Source organism: Grus americana, unplaced genomic scaffold (genome assembly GCF_028858705.1).
Source record: "Grus americana isolate bGruAme1 unplaced genomic scaffold, bGruAme1.mat scaffold_330, whole genome shotgun sequence".
NCBI classification, from domain to species: domain Eukaryota; kingdom Metazoa; phylum Chordata; class Aves; order Gruiformes; family Gruidae; genus Grus; species Grus americana.
The window spans coordinates 1-17594 of record NW_026561609.1 but is presented as its reverse complement, the minus strand read 5'-3'; the positions used below and the strand labels follow the sequence as shown (position 1 = coordinate 17594).

Below are 17594 nucleotides of genomic sequence, written 5' to 3'. Positions count from 1 at the left end.
CCCAACTGGTCTGTACTGCGGGGGGGCTGGTTTATACTGGGAGCTGGGCCCCCCAACTGGTTTATACTGGGAGCTGGGCCCCCCCCAACTGGTTTATACTGGGAGCTGGGGCCCCCCAACTGGTTTATACTGGTTTATACTGGGAGCTGGGCCCCCCCCACTGGTCTGTACTGGGGGGCAGCGCTGCCCCATGCCATAGTGGGGGAGGGGCAGTTGTGCCCCCCCTCCCCCCCCGCCCTGAGCCGCTCTGATCCCCCCCCCCGCCCCCCCCCGGCTCCCAGTAAGCCCAGTAAGACCATTATGCGTCACTGGCCGGGCCTGGGCAGCCGCTGGAACGAGCGTGCGAGGGGCCGTGGGGCGTCGCACACGCGTGTGCACAGGTACGGGGGTGGGGAGGACCCTGTGTTACACACGCGCGTGCGAGAGGAGGCTGCCAGCATGGACGCGGGGGGGGGTGTGTTACACACGCGCGTGCGAGAGGAGGCTGCCAGCATGGACGCGGGGGGGGTGTGGGTGTTACACACGCGTGTGCGAGGGGGTTGCTTCTGCCGCACAGCGGGGGGGGGGCATGAGAAGAGGGGAAGTTGTGCGTGTGCAAGGGAGTGTGCGGGGGAGGACCCCCCCCCCGTGTGCATTGCACGTGTGCGTGTGTGAGGGGATATCGCTTGTATCGCACCCGTGTGCACGGGAGCAAGCGACGACGTGCATTGCACGCGCGTGTGGAAGGGCAGGAGCCGCTGGTGTGTGCGGGGGGGGCAGGGGGGGATACATGCATCGTGCGCGCGTGTGCGAGGGGATATTGCTCATACCGCAGACCTGTGCACGAGTCTGCTCCCTGCATCGCACGCGCGCGTGCAAAGGGTTATCGCTCAAATCACGCGCGCGTGCAAGGGGATATTCCTCGCGTCGCACGCGTGCGCGAGAGCAGGCAGCCCGTGTTGCACGCGCGTGTGCGCAAGGATCCTCTCTTGCATTGCAGACGCCCGCCCGGAGTCTCACACGCGCGCCGCCCACCCAAACACACCCCCCCCTTCACCCCGCCTTGCACGCGCGCGTGCCCCCGCCATGCCGCCCCGCGCGCTCGCCCTGCTGACCCTGGGGGTGCTGCTGGGGGGGGCGGGGCCCGAGCCCCTCCCCCGCTTCATCTGCACCCCGATACCCCCAGAACTGGAACCGGTTTGTTCACCGGGGCCCTCGCACGAGGCCTCGCACGAGGGCTCGCACGAGGGCTCGCACGAGGGGCTGGCGGGGGCGCGGCGCACCATCCTGCGGCTGCGCGAGGCGCTGGTGCAGCAGCGGGAGGCGGCGCTGGAGCTGGCGGCCAAGCTGGGGCGATGCCAGGCCCGCGCGCACGAGGGGGAGGCGGCCTTGCACGAGGAGGACGAGGAGGCCTCGCACGAGGAGGAGGAGGAGGAGGAGGAGGCGTCGCACGAGGAGGCGTGGCGGGGGCAGGGGGAAGGGGCGCAGCGGGCGCTGCAGGGTTTGCGGCAGAAGCTGCAGCAGCTGCAGGTGAGGGGAGGAGGGGGGGGGAAGGGGCTCGCACGCGCGCGTGCGGCGGTCGCCGGGCGTGCGGCACGCTCGCCTGTCGCTCCCTGGGATCCGCCGTCCTCGTGCACCGCTCCCCGCCTCGCACCCGCCTATCCGCGCCGCTCGCCGTCACGCACTGCGGGCGGCACGCTCGTGCGTCGCTCGCGGGGATGCAGCGTCCTCGTGCGCCCGCTCCTTGTGCCACGGCGGCCGCGTGCCGCGGCACACGCGCTCGTGCACAGCTCGCTGGGACGTGCCGTCCTCGTGCACCGCCCCCTCGCTCTCCCACCTCCTGGTGCGCCACACGATCCCGCGCGCCATCCCCCTCGTGTGCCGCGCCGCTCCCTTGTGCGCGGCCGTCCTCGTGCACCACCCCCTCGTGCGACGCGCTCCGCCGTGCGACGCCGCCTCGCACGCGCCCCCTCCGCGCCGCCACCCGCGTGCGCCCCTCCCTCGTGCGCACACCCCTGTGCACACCCCCACCCCCTCCTCGTGCACCACGCTCTTGTGCGACACCACCCCACCCCCACCCCCAGAACCGGACCCAGACGCCCGGGCCCCTCCCCCCCCGCAGCTTCTGCCCCTGATCCTCTTTGGGGACCATCTGGTGGCTTTAAGGGGGGGCCCCTCCCCCCGCCCCTCCCCCCCCCGCTGCCCTCATTAACCCGGCGCTGATTAACCCGGGGGGGGGGGGGGGGGGGGATTATCGGGGGCGGCTCCGGGGTTAAATATACCCGGGGAGGGGGGAGGGGGGTGCTTGGGGGGCAGGGAGGGGCTGGGGGGGGCAGGTTGGGGGGCAGGAAGGGGGGGGGGGCAGTTGGGGGTCTATGGGGGGGGTCCGGGGCAGGTTGGGGGGCAGTTGGGGGGCTGGGGGGCAGGAAGGGGCTGGGGGGCTTTGGGGGGGCAGGTTGGGGGGCTGGGGGGGCAGGTTGGGGGGCAGTTGGGGGGCTGGGAGGGGTTGGGGGGCAGTTGGGGGTCTATGGGGGGGTCCGGGGCAGGTTGGGGGGCAGGCCGGGGGTGCGGGGGGGCCGTGGGGTGACGCCCCCCCCCCCCAGCAGAGCCGCAACGTCTCGGGGCTGCGGGAGGCGCTGCAGAAGAAGATCGGGCTCCTGGAGCTGCAGCTCCATCACCATGGCAACGGCAGCCATCCCCATGGCAACCACCACGGCAACCACCACGGTCACCACGGCGACGATCACGGCCCCCACGGCGACCACCGCCTCAAGCACGGTGACCATCACGGCAACCATGGCAATCACCATGGCGACCACGGCGACCGCCACGGCAACCATCACGGGAACCACGGCGACCACCATGGCGACCACCATGGCAACCACCACGGTCACCACGGCGACCACAGCAAGGCCGGTGACCATGGCAACCATCATGAGAACCCCCATGGCAACCACCACGGTCACCATGGCGACCACAGCAAGGCCGGTGACCATGGCAACCATCATGAGAACCCCCATGGCAACCACCACGGTCACCATGGCGACCACAGCAAGGCCGGTGACCATGGCAACCATCATAGCATCCTCCATGGCAACCACCACGGTCACCATGGCGACCACAGCAAGGCCGGTGACCACGGCAACCCCCACGGCATCCTCCATAGCAACCACCACGATCACCATGGCAACCACAGCAAGCCCAGTGACCATGGCAACCACCATAGCATCCTGCCCAGCAACCACTACGGTAACCACGGCAACCACCACGGGGACCACAGCAAGCACAGCAGCAACCTCCCCAGCAACCACTTTGAGGATCACCATGGCAACCACCACAGCCATCTCCATGGCAACCACTACGGGAACCACGGCAACCACCACGGGGACCACAGCAAACACGGCCATCTCCATAGCAACCAGCCCGAGCATCACTGGGCCCACAGCCGTCGCCATGGCGACCAGGAGGCCCACGAGGAGGAGGACCACGATGACCCCGAGGACCACGGGGACCCCGAGGACCACGAGGACCCCCAGGAGAAGCACAAGGGTGAGGGGGCAGGGGAGGGACGGGGACCCCCACGGACGGGGACAGAGAAGTGGGGGGACCCCCGGGGATGGGGACCCCCCCCCCCCCCGGGATTGGGACCCCCAGGGATGGGGACAGAGGGGTGGGGACCCCCCCGGGGATTGGGACCCTGGGGACAGAGGGATGGGGAATGGGGACCCCCCCAGGGATGGGGACCCCCAGGGATGAGGGGATGGGGGCCCCCCCAGGGATGGGGACCCCCCCGGGGATGGGGACCCTGGGGACAGAGGGGTGGGGACCCCCCCCAGGGATTGGGACCCCCAGGGATGAGGGGATGGGGGCCCCCCCAGGGATGGGGACCCCCCCGGGGATGGGGACCCTGGGGACAGAGGGGTGGGGACCCCCCCCAGGGACAGAAGGGTGGGACACCCCCTCCCCCCTCCCCGGGCTGGAGGAATTGGGGACCCCCAGGGCTGAGTCCCCCCCCACCCCCCCTGAGCACCCAATGCTGATGGGATCGGGGGGGGGGGGGGGGTGGGGTTCCCCCAGGTCCGGGGGGCCACCGGGGGGGTTTCCGCGTGGCCTTTCCCCTCCGCACCAACTACATGTTCGCGCGGGCGCGGGGGACGGTGCGGCGGGCGCTGCGGGCGCTCTCGGCCTGCCTCTGGCTGCGCCCCGGGGGGGCCCCCGCCCTGGGCACCCCCTTTTCCTACGCCGCCCCCGGGCAGCCCAACGAGCTGGTGCTGCTGGCGTGGGGCGGGCGCCCCATGGAGCTGCTGGTGGATGATCAGGTTGGGGGGGGGGCTGGGGGGATATGGGGGGGCTGGGGGGGGTGGGGGATGTGGGGTTATGGGGGGATGGGGGGGGTTCTGGGGGCTGGGAAGAGGAGTGGGGGGTGTGAGGGGGGCTATGGGGGTGGGGGGGATGTAGGGGGTATGGGGGGGCCTATGGGGTGGGGGGCTATAGGGGCTCTGGGGGCTCTGGGGGGGCTCTGGGGTGGGGGGGGGTGTAGGGGGTATGGGGGGTTGGGGTGCTATGGGGGTTTTGGGGGGAGTGGGGCATACGGGGGGGCTATAGGGGATTTGGGGTTATGTGGGGGGGGTATTGGGGGTGTGGGGGGCTATGGGGTGGTATTGGGGGGTGCGGGGTCACGGTGGGGTCTGTGCAGCTGGGTGCCCCCCCCTGACAGCCCCCCCCCCCCCCCCCCAGGCGGTGCCGCTGGCCTTGTCCCCGTCCCCGGGCCGGTGGCAGCACGTCTGCGTCACCTGGGCGGCGGCGGGGGGCACCTGGCGCAGCTTCCAGGACGGGGTCCCCCGCGGGCGGGGGGGGGGGCTGGCGGTCGGGCACCCCCTGCGCCCCCGCGGTGTCCTCGTCCTCGGCCAGGAGCAGGTACGGCCGCGGGGGGGGGGGGGGTGTGTGACACGGGGGAGAGGGGGTGACGCGGGGTCACGGGGACACCTTGGGGTCACGGGGACAGCTCGAGGTCAAGGGCACACCCTGGGGTCACAGGAACACCCTGGGGTCACGGGGACACGTGCCCCTGTCCCTGTGCCACGTCCCCGCACCCCCACGTCCCCGCACCCCCATGTCCCTGTGCCCCACAAGTGCCACATCCCCAGTCCCCGTGTCCCCACGTCCCCACACCCCCATGTCCCCGTGCCCCACGAGTGCCCCTGTGCCCCACAAGTGCCACATCCCCTTGTCCCCATGTCCCCTTGTCCCCCTGCCACGTGCCTGGTCCCCACATCCCCGTGTCCCCACACCCCCGTGCCCCACGAGTGCCACGTCCCTGGTCCCCATGTCCCCACATCCCCGTGCCCCACAAGTGCCACGTCCCCAGTCCCTGTGCCCCACGAGTGCCACGTGCCTGGTCCCCACATCCCCGTGTCCCCACACCCCCGTGCCCCACGAGTGCCACGTCCCTGGTCCCCATGTCCCCACGTCCCCATGCCCCACAAGTGCCACGTCCCCAGTCCCTGTGCCCCACGAATGCCACGTGCCTGGTCCCCACATCCCCGTGTCCCCACACCCCCGTGCCCCACGAGTGCCACGTCCCTGGTCCCCATGTCCCCACATCCCCGTGCCCCACAAGTGCCACGTCCCCAGTCCCTGTGCCCCACGAGTGCCACGTGCCTGGTCCCCACATCCCCGTGTCCCCACACCCCCGTGCCCCACGAGTGCCACGTGCCTGGTCCCCACATCCCCGTGTCCCCACACCCCCGTGCCCCACGAGTGCCACGTCCCTGGTCCCCATGTCCCCACATCCCCATGCCCCACAAGTGCCACGTCCCCAGTCCCTGTGCCCCACGAGTGCCACGTCTGCAGTCCCCATGTCCCCGTGCCCCAAGAGTGCCACGTCCCTGGTCCCCGTGTCCCCAACGTCCCCGTGCCCCACGAGTGCCACGTGCGCAGTCCCCACGTGCCGGTGTCGCGGCAGGACGCGCTGGGCGGCCGTTTCGACGCCACGCAGGCCTTCGTGGGGGAAATCTCCGACTTCCACCTGTGGAGCCGGGTGCTGGATGCGGCCGAGGTGGCCGCGGTGGCCGGCTGCAGCGCGCGGGCGGCCGGGGACCTGCTGGCCTGGGCCGAGGGTGGCCTGGAGCTGCACGGGGGGGTCACCACCCTGCCCTTCGACCCCTGCCCCTGAGCCCCCCCCCCCCCCAAAGCCCGGGTCCAGTTTTGGGGGGGGTGGGGGTGGGGTGGTGTCCACCCTGCCCTTCCACCCCTGAGCCCCCCCCGGACACCTGGCCCCCCCCCCCCCCCCCCAGACCTGGGTCCCCCCCCAACATCTGGACCCCCCCCGCCCAGAGACCAGGGTCCCCCCAGAAGGACATCCCGCCCCCCCCCCAATACCTGGATCCACACTTGGGGGGGGGGGTGTCCCCTCCCCTGCCCCCCCGATGGCTGGGTCCCCCCTGGGGGGGGGCAGCTCCATCTGCCCCCCCCAAATGCTCTGTTTTCCCCCCCAAAAAGTCAAATAAAACCTTACGAGAAGTCGCCGCCCCCGCCTGCACCCCTCCCCCCCAGCCCCCCCAACTCCTCCCCCCCCCCCCCAAAAGAGGCCGGACCCCCCCTCTGTGTTCACCAGCTTTAATGGGGCGGAGCCATAAATAAGGGGGGGGTAGAGACCCCCCAGTGCCCCCCCCCCCCCCGAGCCAAACTGGGAGGGACTGGGGTGAACTGGGAGGGGGCCACTGTGGGATGGGGGGGGGGGGCAGACTGCTCACACGCACGTGTGCACGCCTTGCACGGGGCTCCTGCCTCGCACGTGACCCTACACTCGTGCACACGCGCCTCGCACACGCCTCAGGCCTCGCACACGCCTTGCACACGCCAGCCTCCCGCTTCTGCCCAGCAGAAGCCCCACTCACACGCGTGTGCCCCGTGGGGTGCGAGGGGGGGGGGGGGGGGTTGGGGGTCCCATGGGGGTTGGGGGGCCTGGGGGAGCCCCCTCACAGGGCAGGGGGGGTCCCCTGAGATCCAGGGGGGTCCCACATTCCCCTCAGGGTCTGGGGGGTCCCTCAAGGTCCCCTGTGGTCCGGGGGGGGTCCCCTCAGGAGTTGGGGGGGGGCCCTGGGGGATTTTCCTTGTGGTCCTGGAGGGGTGCTGGGTCATTTTGGGGGTCCCTCATGGTCTGGGGGGGGGGGGGGTATCTCAGGGGGGGTCTGGTGTGGTCCTGGGGGGTCCCTCGTGGTCCTTGGGGAGTCCTGTGTGGTCCAGGAGAGTCCCTGGGCTGGGGGGGGGCCCGGGGGGGCTCCTCGTAGTCCTTGTGGGGGTCCCTCGTGGCCCTGGGGGGGGGTCCCAGGGGGGTCCTGTGTGATCCCAGGAGGGTCCCTTGTGGTCCAGGGGTGTCCCGGGGGGGGGACCCTCATGGTCCTGGGGGGGTCCCGTGTGCTCCAGAAGGGTCCCTTGTGGTCCAGGGGGGGGGGTCCCAGGGGATCCCTCACAGTCCTGGGGGGTCCCGGCCCCCCCCCTCAGGGCTGTTCCTGCTTCTTCTTCACCGAAATGCGCTTCTTGCGGGCGGCCAGCATCTCGTAGAAGGGATCGACGCTCACCGCGGCCCTGGGGGGGGGGACACCGGGGGGGTTTGGGGTGCTCCAGGGGGGTTTGGGGTGCCCCCTCTCTCTGGGACCCCCCCCCCCCCCCAACCCCAGGGGAAGCCCGGACGCCTGGGTCCCCCCCCCCCCGGGGTGGTCTCAGCACACCCTGCCCCATAGGGAGCCTGGGGGGGGGGAAGTTTTGGGGTCCCCCCACTACCTGACTGCCCCTGGCTGTTTTGGGGTGCCCCCTCCCCTGCTCCCCCCCTCCCCCCCCCCCAGCTGCGCTTTGATGCATCCCAGCCCACGAGGACCCCCAGCAGGGCAGGGGGGGTGTTGAGGACCCCCAGGAAGATTTGGGGGTCCTGAGGGGGGGTCAAGGACCCCTAGGAGAGTTTGGGGGTCCCCGGGTGGGTCGCAATGACCACCCCCCCCCCCCCCCAGATTCCTGGGTCCCCCCCAAACCGTTCCGTCACCTCTCCCGGGGGCGGGGGTGAACCCCGGGCAGGGAAATGGGGTGGGGGTGGGGGGAATGACAACACTGAGGAGCTGCAGGGTGATTTGGGGGGGGGTCCCGGGGCGGGGGGGGGTAGGGGGGGCGGTTTTTGGGGTGCTCACTGGATGGATTTGATCCATTCGTCCTTCTGGTCGCGGGTGGGGGCGGAAATGCGATACACGACGTGGTTCCCCTCCACCACGCGCCCGTCCGCCTCCGTCTTGCAGGCTTTGATCAGCTGCCCCTTGTTGTTGGGGATGTAGAGCTCGAAGCAATGCTGGGGGGCGGGGGGGGGGGCAACGGGTCAGGAGGGGGGGGCCGGGGGGGTTTGGGGGGGGTAGGGGACACCGGGGGGATTGGGGGACAAGGGGAGGGGGGGATGGGATTGGGGGACGGGGAGGGGATGGTTGTGGAGAGGGAGATGGGGGGGGGGGGCACGGCTGCTCCCTTAAATGTGGGGGGGGGGGGTCTTGGAGGGGGGGGGGGGGGGAGGTGGGGGGGGCGAAGCTGTGCCCCCAGATTTAGGAGGGGATGGGGGACATGTTGGGGACACAGATGGGGGGGACACGGGGGGGGCTCACCGGCTTGCGGGGGTCCTCCACCTCACGGATGCTCAGGTTCTCCAGGGGGATGATGCCCCGCGGCTCCTTGTCCTGGGGGAAAGGGGGGGGCACCGGGGTCGGGGGGGGACCCCAAGGACCAGGGGGGATCCCAGGGAGGTGGGGGGGGGGGTCTCCAGAGGTGTCCAGGGGGACATGGGGGGGTCCCAGAGGCTCAGGGGGGTCCCTGTGGGGTTGAGGTGGTTTTGGGGGAGCCCAGGAGGTCCCTGGATGGGTCCCAGGGGTGTCCCCCAGGGGTTTAGGGGGGTCCCTGGGCGGTTAGGGGGGTCCCTGGGGGGTGCCCAGGGGGGTGGTTCCTAGCAGGGGGGCCCAGGTGCTATGAGGGGGCCCCCTGGGGGGTCCAGGGGGGTCAGACGGGGGACCTAGCGGTTATGGGGGGGTCCCTTGGGGGGGCAGATGGGGGTGTGGGACCCCAGCAGGGTTGGGGGGTGCACCCCAGGGGGGGGTTGGAGGGGGGGGATCGCCCTGGGGTACACAGAATGGGGTGGATTCAGGGGGTCCCATGGGGTTTTGGGGGGGGAGTCAGAATGGCCCAGGTGGGTTTGGGGGGGCCTGGGGGGAGTTTTGGGGGGGGGGGGGTGTCTCACCGTGGTGTACTCGAAGTAGTAGAGACAGTTGTCGGTGAGGATGAACCAGCGCCGCTTCCACGTCTTCACCCGCCCGCCTGGGGGGGGAGAGGGGGGGCTCAGGGGGGGGTCTGGGGGGGGAGTTGGGGGTCCCCGAGGAGCCAGGTGGATCGTGGGGGGCTCCAAGGGCAATTGGGAGGGGAGGGAGTGGATTGGGGGGGGGCGGATGGATGGGGGGGGGGGGCACAAGCCCCAGAGCTTGCTGGGGTTGGGGGGAGCGCAGTGGTTTTTTGGGGGGGGGGGGTCCCGGGGTGCTGCCCCCCCCCCCACTCCCCACCCCAGTACGTACCTCCTGGGGGGGCCGGGCCGGGCGTCGGCAGCGGGGGGGGGGGGGGGGGAGGGTTGGGGGGGGCCGGGGGGGGGTCACGGGGCCGGGGAAGGGGGGGGACAGACGGGGACAGACAGACAGGAAGAGAGAGAGGAAACGTCAGTCACGTCCGCACGGGAACCGACCCCCCCCGAACCCCTGGGGGAACTGGGGGGCACTGGGAAGGAACGGGGGGGGGTGGGGGGGGTAAGGGAAAAGCTCTGTGGGACACTGGGGGAACTGGGGGGCACCGGGAGGGACCTGGGGGGCACCGGGAGGGACTGAGCAGGACTGGGAGGCGTGGGGGGGCACTGGGAAGGTCCAGAGGGGCACTGGGGACATGCAGGGGTACACTGGGGGGGCACTGGGAGGGACTGGGGGGGCACTGGGGGGCACGCAACAGGATACTGGGAGGGACTGGGAGGGTACTGGGGGGCATGCAACAGGATACTGGGAGGGACTGGGAGGCACTGGGGGGGCACTGGGGGGTACCGGGGGGCATGCAACAGGATACTGGGAGGGACTGGGAGGCACTGGGGGGGCACTGGGGGGCATGCAACAGGATACTGGGAGGGACTGGGAGGCACTGGGGAGGTACTGGGGGGGCACTGGGGGGCATGCAACAGGATACTGGGAGGGACTGGGGGGGTACTGGGGGGGCACTGGGGGGGCATGCAACAGGATACTGGGAGGGACTGGGGGGCACTGGGGGGGCACTGGGGGGGCACTGGGGGGCATGCAACAGGATACTGGGAGGCACTGGGGAGGTACTGGGGGGGCACTGGGGGGCATGCAACAGGATACTGGGAGGGACTGGGGGGCACTGGGGGGGCACTGGGGGGGCACTGGGGGGCATGCAACAGGATACTGGGAGGCACTGGGGAGGTACTGGGGGGGCACTGGGGGGGCATGCAACAGGATACTGGGAGGGACTGGGGGGCACTGGGGGGGCACTGGGGGGCATGCAACAGGATACTGGGAGGGACTGGGAGGCACTGGGAGGCACTGGGGAGGTACTGGGGGAGCACTGGGGAGGGACTGGGGAGGGACTGGGGAGGGACTGGGGAGGGACTGGGGGGCATGCAACAGGATACTGGGAGGGACTGGGGGGCACTGGGAGGGACTGGGGGGGGTACTGGGGGGCATGCAACAGGATACTGGGAGGGACTGGGGGGCACTGGGAGGGACTGGGGGGGTACTGGGGGGCATGCAACAGGATACTGGGAGGGACTGGGGGGGCACTGGGGGGCATGCAACAGGATACTGGGAGGCACTGGGGAGGTACTGGGGGGCACTGGGGGGCACTGGTCCTTGCCCAGTTTGGGGGGGGGGGGGCACAGCCATAAGGAGCCGCAGGGACCCCGGGGCAGCGGCAAAGGGGGCAGAGACAGAGAACAGAGGGGGGGCGGGGCCGTGGGGGCGGGGCCAGAGCCGTGGGTGGGTGGGGCAGGGAGGGGCCGGGGCGTGGCCGTGGGGGGCCGTGGGCGTGGCCGGGGCGTGGCTCACCCAGCTTGAGCAGCCACCCCTCGCGGTCGGGGTTGAAGAAGGTGTGCGTCAGGTCGTTGCCGTCGTCCTCGGGGATCTTGAAGGGCTCGCTGCGGATGCTCTCATACAGGTTCTGGGGCGGGGCGGGGGGGTGGGGTCAGGCACAGGCCACGCCCACCTCGGCCACACCCCCCAGTCACATGCCCTGCCCACCCCCTAGCCCCGCCCACTGGAGGCCACACCCCCTCCGTGCCCTCTGAAGTTCTGCCCCTTGAGGCCCCGCCCACCCCAGGCCCCGCCCCCCAGCAGCTCTCTGCCTCCCCTTCAAGCCCCGCCCCCAGCCCGAGGCCCCGCCCACCCCAGGCCCCGCCCCCCAGCAGCTCTCTGCCTCCCCTTCAAGCCCCGCCCCAGCCCAACACCACGCCCACCACAGGCCCCGCCCCCTCCAAGCCCCCGCCCCCTCCAAGCCCCCTCCAAGCCCCCTCCCCCTCCAGCCCCTCCCCCTCCAAGCCCCCAAGCCCCCTCCGCCCCCTCCCCCTCCAAGCCCCCTCCCCTTTCCAAGCCCCCTCCCCCTCCAAGCCCCCAAGCCCCCTCCAAGCCCCCAAGCCCCCTCCAAGCCCCTCCCCCTCCAAGCCCCCAAGCCCCCTCCAGCCCCTCCCCCTCCAAGCCCCCTCCCCTTTCCAAGCCCCCAAGCCCCACCCCCTCCAGCCCCTCCCCCTCCAAGCCCCTCCAAGCCCCCGCCCCCTCCAGCCCCTCCCCCTCCAAGCCCCCTCCAGCCCCTCCCCCTCCAAGCCCCCTCCCCCTCCAAGCCCCTTCCAGCCCCTCCCCCTCCAAGCCCCCTCCCCCTCCAAGCCCCCTCCAGCCCCTCCCCCTCCAAGCCCCCTCCCCCTCCAAGCCCCCAAGCCCCCTCCGCCCCCTCCCCCTCCAGCCCCTCCCCCTCCAAGCCCCCTCCCCTTTCCAAGCCCCCAAGCCCCACCCCCTCCCAAGCCCCTCCCCCATCCCCACCCCCCCCAGCCCCCCCCCTACCCGCAGCAGCTCCTCGGGCAGGTCGCCGCCGTCGTTGATGCCGCGGTTCATGGCGACGAAACGCTCGGCCGAGGGCTTGTCCCGCACGTTGGGGTTGTGCAGGCTGGTGTTGAGCATGATGACGGCGAAGGAGAGGACGTAGCAGGTGTCTGGGGGCAGGGGGGGTCAGGGGGGGACCCCCACAACCGGGGGGAGGGGGGGGGGGACCCCCACAACCGGGGGGAGGGGGGGGAACCCCACAACCAGGGGGGGAACGAGGACCCCGACAGACCAAGAGATGGGGGGGGGGGGGGGTGTCACAGGGGACCCCCACAGCTGGGGGGGGGGTGCATGGGGGGGACCCCAAGAGACAGGGAGAGCGTGGGGGGGCCCCAGCATCCAAGGGGGGAAGAAGGGGATGGGGGGACCCTGATAACCGGGTGACTCGGGGGGACCCCGGCAGCCTGGGGGTGAACGAGGGGACCGCGACAGCACAGGGGTGCACAGGGGAACGGGGGTCTCAGTAGCCACGGGGGGGTGGGGGGGGTGCGATGCGCGTCATGGGGGGACCGCAACAGCCAGGTGATTTGGGGGGGGGGGGGGGTGTGCAGAGGACCCCGATAGATGGGATGGGGACCCCAGCGTCCCGGTGACGTGGGGGGTACGGCAGAACCCCAGAGCTGGGGGGTGGGGCACGCAGGGACCCCAAGATCCCGGTCACCCTACCCGTGCACTGGAAGACGCCGGGGTTGCAGAGGCAGTAGCGCTGGGCGAAGGCCTCCATCATCCGGTCGATCTTCTGCGCCTCCCCCGGCAGCCGGAAGCTCCACAGGAATTGTCTGGGGGAGGGGAGGGGGGGGGGAAACACCCCAAATCCTTCGCTTGCACCCCAAACATTCCCCCCAGGCACACCCAAACCTCCCCTAAATCCTCCCCAGGATCCCTAAATCTTCTAGTAGATCCCTCAAATCCATCCCGGGACCCCCAGAATCCTCCAGCAGATCCCCCCAAATCCTCCCCAGGACCCCCCCCAGAGCCTCTACAAACCTCCACATACCTCCAAATACCCCCCCAAGTTTTTGGGGGATCCCGGGGACCCCCAATACTCCCGCCAAAGTCCCTAACCCTCCTTAGACCCCTAAATACCCCCCCCAAAGTCCCCAGGGCCCCTCAGAACAGCCGCCGACCCCCCCCAAAAGACCCCCCCCCCAAAATTCCCTCCTGGGGCCCCGGGCTGGCCCCCAAAGGCCCCCCCCCAGCCCCCCAAAATCTCACCTCAGCGCCTGCACCAGGTTGAGGTCCGTGAACTCGTGGAGGTCCACGAAGGCGTGCAGCACCCCGATATTGAACTCCTCCCTGGGAGGCGAGGTGGGCGTGGAGCCGACCTGTCAGTCACCACCAGACCCCGCCCACACGCGGGCCACGCCCTTCCAAGCCCCACCCACCACCCTGTCAATCAATCACCCAGACCTTCCCCAGGCTTAACCCAAGGGACTGGTCCCATCTCCTGGAGGGGGGGGGGGTGGCCCTTGGGGAAGCCCTGCCCCCCTCAGGAGACCCCACCCCCTTTCAGGAGACCCCACCCCCCCTCAGGAGACCCCAACCTCTCGCCCAGGAGACCCCCACCCCCCCCAGGAGACCCCCCCCCCCCCAGGAGGCCCCAACCTCTCACCCAGGAGGCCCCCACCCCCCCCCCAGGAGACCCCCACCTCTCGCCCAGGAGACCCCACCCCCCCTCAGGAGACCCCACCTCTCGCCCAGGAGACCCCCACCCCCCCTCAGGAGACCCCCACCCCCCCCCCTCAGGAGACCCCACCTCTCGCCCAGGAGACCCCCACCCCCCCCAGGAGACCCCACCCCCTTTCAGGAGACCCACCCCCTTTCAGGAGACCCCACCCCCCCCCTCAGGAGACCCCACCCCCCCCCTCAGGAGACCCCACCTCTCGCCCAGGAGACCCCCACCCCCCTCAGGAGACCCCAACCTCTCACCCAGGAGACCCCCCCCCCCCCCCCCCCCCCAGGAGGCCCCACCCCCCCCTCAGGAGACCCCAACCTCTCACCCAGGAGGCCCCCACCCCCCCCCAGGAGACCCCAACCTCTCACCCAGGAGACCCCCCCCCCCCCAGGAGACCCCCACCCCCCCTCAGGAGACCCCACCTCTCACCCAGGAGACCCCACCCCCCCCCAGGAGACCCCACCCCCCCTCAGGAGACCCCACCTCTCACCAGGAGACCCCACCCCCCCCAGGAGACCCCCACCTCTCGCCCAGGTAGTCGCCGATGGCCGTCTTGTTGAGCCCCTCGCCCTTGTAGAGGAAGCGGGCGATGTCCTCGGCCGTGTGCCGCAGCAGCTCGTTCTCCACCAGGAACTGGATCCCCTGCACCCCAAAACCATCAGGGACCCGGGTGTCCGGGAACAACACACACCCCCCGCCCCACATAGCAGGGGGGGGAACCCTTCACCTTTTTGGGGTCCATGTTGAATTTCTTGCGGCCCATCCCCATCTTTCGGTTCCTCTGGAGGGTTTTGCTGAAGTAGAGGGGGTGAAACCAGGGTTGGGGGGCGGCCCAAAACTTTGGGGAGTATTTTTGGGAGGACCTGAGTCAAGGGGGAGTTTTCGGGGAGGTTTTCGGGGGTCCCCTGGTGCATGACAGAGACTGAGAAGACCCAAAGCCCCTGGCGGGGGTAAATCTCAGTGGTGTCAGGGGGTATTTAGGGTCCCTGGGGTGGATTTTGGGGGGGCCTCAGGGTGTCTGGGTCCATCCCATGCACTGGGGGGGGGTATACTGGGGTCTCGTGGCTAGGTTTTGGAGAGTTCCCCGTGCCTGGGGAGGTACGCCTTAGTGGGTGAAGGGAGTTTCCACGTGTTCGGGGGTCCTGAGGGGGTGTTTGGGGGATATCTGGGGGCCCCGGACAGGTTTCTGGGGTCTCAGGGGGTATTTGAGGGCCCAAGGGGGTATGCGGAGGTTCTGCGGTGCCTAGGGGGGGTATTTGAGGGTTACGGAGGGGCATTTGGGAGCATCAGGCAGCTCTGTGGGGGTCCTGGAGAAGTATTTAGGGGTCCTAGGGGGTATGTAGATGGCCTGGGAGGGTTTCTGGGGTCTCAGGTGGGATTTGGAGGTCCAGGGAGCTTCAGGAGGCTATTTGGGGGTGCTGGGGGGGTATTTGGGGGGTGCTGGGGGGGGATATGCAGGGGGTGCTAGGGGGGGTATGCAGGGGGTGCTGGGGGGGGTATGCAGGGGGTGCTGGGGGGGTACCTGCCCTCGTTGGCCTCCAGCCCCTCGACCTCACTCATGGCCTCGCTCAGCTCCTCCCGCAGCCGCTGGATCTCCCCCAGCAGCTCCTGCTTGCGCCGCCGGATGCTCTCCAGCTCCAGCCGCTCCTCTGCCGTCAGGTCGGGGGGCACTGGGGGGGGGGAATGGGGGGGAATGGGGGGGAATGGGGGGGAATGGGGGGGAATGGGGGGGAATGGGGGGGAATGGGGGTCATGGCCCCGCCCCCTGCCCTGAGGCCCCGCCCATTCTCCCTGACCCCGCCCCCTTCCCAGAGGCCCCGCCCCAGAGTCCGGCGCTCTGGGCCTTAGCCCCGCCCCACCTGCTCTAGCCACGCCTCCTTTACCTCAAACCCCGCCCCCTTGCCCCCCGAGGCCACGCCCCCGTGCCTTTAGCCCAGCCCACTTCCCCTCGAACCCCGCCCACACGCGCAGGGGCGGGCTGAGGGAGAGGGCGTGGTCTGGCCAAAAGGGGCGTGGTCTGGGGAAAAGAGGCGTGGTCTGGGAAGTCACACACACACCACCCCCCCCGCCACTGAATGGTTTCACTCACTATCGTGTGTGCCCCCCCCCCCCCCCGCGCGGGGGGTGAGTGGTGAGGCCTTGTCACGTGACCAATCCCCCGGGGGGGGGTACCGCTGCGGGCCCGTCACGTGACCACATCCCGCCCCTCCCCCTCGGAACTGGCCCAATGCGGCCACCGTAGCCCCCCCCCCCCGGGGGTCAAATGGCCCCTCTTCCCCAACCCCCGCCGGGCCTACCATAGACTCCGTCCTCCATGGCGGCCGACGGCGGCAGCTCCCGCCGGACCGGGGCTGCTCCGTCCGCTCCTCTCGTCTCCACCGCCCTTCGCCGCGGCGGCGTCCGCCCCGCCCGGGCCCGCCCACTCGCCACGGCCACCGCCAATGAGCGGCCACGCGCCTGAGGGACGGAGCAAACCACCAATTGGAGCGGACGTTAGGACGTAGCCCGCCGCTGCGTAATGATTGGCGGGAGGCGACAGCGAATGAAAGGCCGGACGGCTCCAAATTAAATGATAGGCAGCAACGCTGACCAATCAGTGCTCATAGCCACCTCTTTAAGGCGGGGCAGACCAAATAGGCAGCGAGGGCCGCCTAGCCCCGCCTCTCTCCGTGACCGACAGATTTAGCAGCCAATGGGAGGGAGGAATGGCCTGAAGGGCGCGGCTCGTCCCGTTGCTAAGCCCTTCCTGGTTGCTAAGGGCCTAATGAATATTAACATACCTCGTTAATATTAATGAGATGCCATCAGACCGTGGGGCTGACACCCGCCCCCACTCACCCGCTGATGAGGTCACGGCGGAATCCCTCAGGGTTGCTATGGCAACAGCCCAGCGACACCCCCCCAATTACCATGGCAACCGCCGGGGCACTCCGGGCCCCCCCCATCCCCCGTGTGTCGTCCCCCCCCCCCCCGTGTCGTGTGTGTGTGCGTGTGTCCCGCGCGCGCCACTTCCAGAGATTCGATTTTATTTTAAAGAGCGAAATTTCCGTAAAAATCCATGCAAGGGGGCGGGGCCCGGCGCTGTACAGGGGGCGGGGCCTGTGGGGAAAGGGGCGGGGCCACGGGGGAGGGGCGGGGCTGTACAAGGGGCGGGGCTGTACAAGGGGCGGGACCTGGGGCACCGATATTCGTTAATGAGGCTGGGCGAGGGGCACTGGGAGTGACTGGGAGCAATGGGGAGGGGAACTGGGAGCGACTGGGGGGGGCACTGGGAGCGACTGGGGGGGCACTGGGAGCGACTGGGGGCCACTGGGAGCGACTGGGGGGGGCACTGGGAGCGACTGGGGGGGAACTGGGAGTGACTGGGGGCACTGGGAGTGACTGGGGGGGAACTGGGAGTGACTGGGGGGGAGCTGGGAGCAACTGGGGGGGCGCTGGGAGTGACTGGGGGGCACTGGGAGTGACTGGGGGGGGGGGGAACTGGGAGCGACTAGGTGGTTACTGGGAGAAACTGGGCTGAAACTGCATGGGAGAGCCCAGCTCTGCAGCCAGCCCAGGGTACTGGGGGATACTGGGAGCACTGGGTGAATTGGGAGCTATTGGCACAGCACTGCCTGGAGACTGGGCTGTACTGGTCTGACAGTGCCCGGGGAACTGGGCTGTACTGGTCTGACAGAACCCACAGGACTGGGCACTACTGGTCCATATTGCTCAGGGATCCCGGGGGGGGGGGGTGTCCCAGGGGTCCCGCTGCCCCCCCAGCCCCCCCCAGCCCC

General features: G+C 70.5%; 1 protein-coding gene across 2 annotated transcripts; it reads right to left on the bottom strand.

The window, feature by feature from the left end:
* Positions 1–7221: 7221 nt before the first annotated feature.
* On the bottom strand, positions 7222–16231 carry CYTH2 (cytohesin 2). Of its 2 annotated transcripts, none has more exons than XM_054811901.1 (12): positions 16116–16231; positions 15341–15488; positions 14546–14612; positions 14342–14460; positions 13359–13439; positions 12810–12922; positions 12105–12253; positions 11099–11211; positions 9248–9326; positions 8622–8693; positions 8163–8284; positions 7222–7569 (listed from the first exon to the last, which is right to left on the bottom strand). In XM_054811901.1, the coding sequence occupies exons 1-12, from the start codon at positions 16132–16134 to the stop codon at positions 7482–7484; spliced, it is 1170 nt and encodes a 389-aa protein (XP_054667876.1). In that variant the 5' UTR covers positions 16135–16231; the 3' UTR covers positions 7222–7481. The 2 variants fall into 2 exon arrangements, with proteins under 2 accessions (XP_054667876.1, XP_054667875.1); XM_054811900.1 differs by having other exon boundaries at positions 7225–7569; positions 8163–8317; positions 9248–9324; positions 11100–11211.
* Between the last annotated feature and the right edge of the window lie 1363 nt (positions 16232–17594).

Coding starts and splice junctions, on each gene's coding strand:
- CYTH2 (XM_054811900.1), bottom strand. Junction 9,325..11,099: donor GGGGTGGCTGCTCAAGCTGG/GTGAGCCACGCC, acceptor CTCCCCCCCCAG/GCGGGCGGGTGAAGACGTGG. Junction 7,570..8,162: donor GAATGGATCAAATCCATCCA/GTGAGCACCCCA, acceptor CCCCCCCCCCAG/GGCCGCGGTGAGCGTCGATC.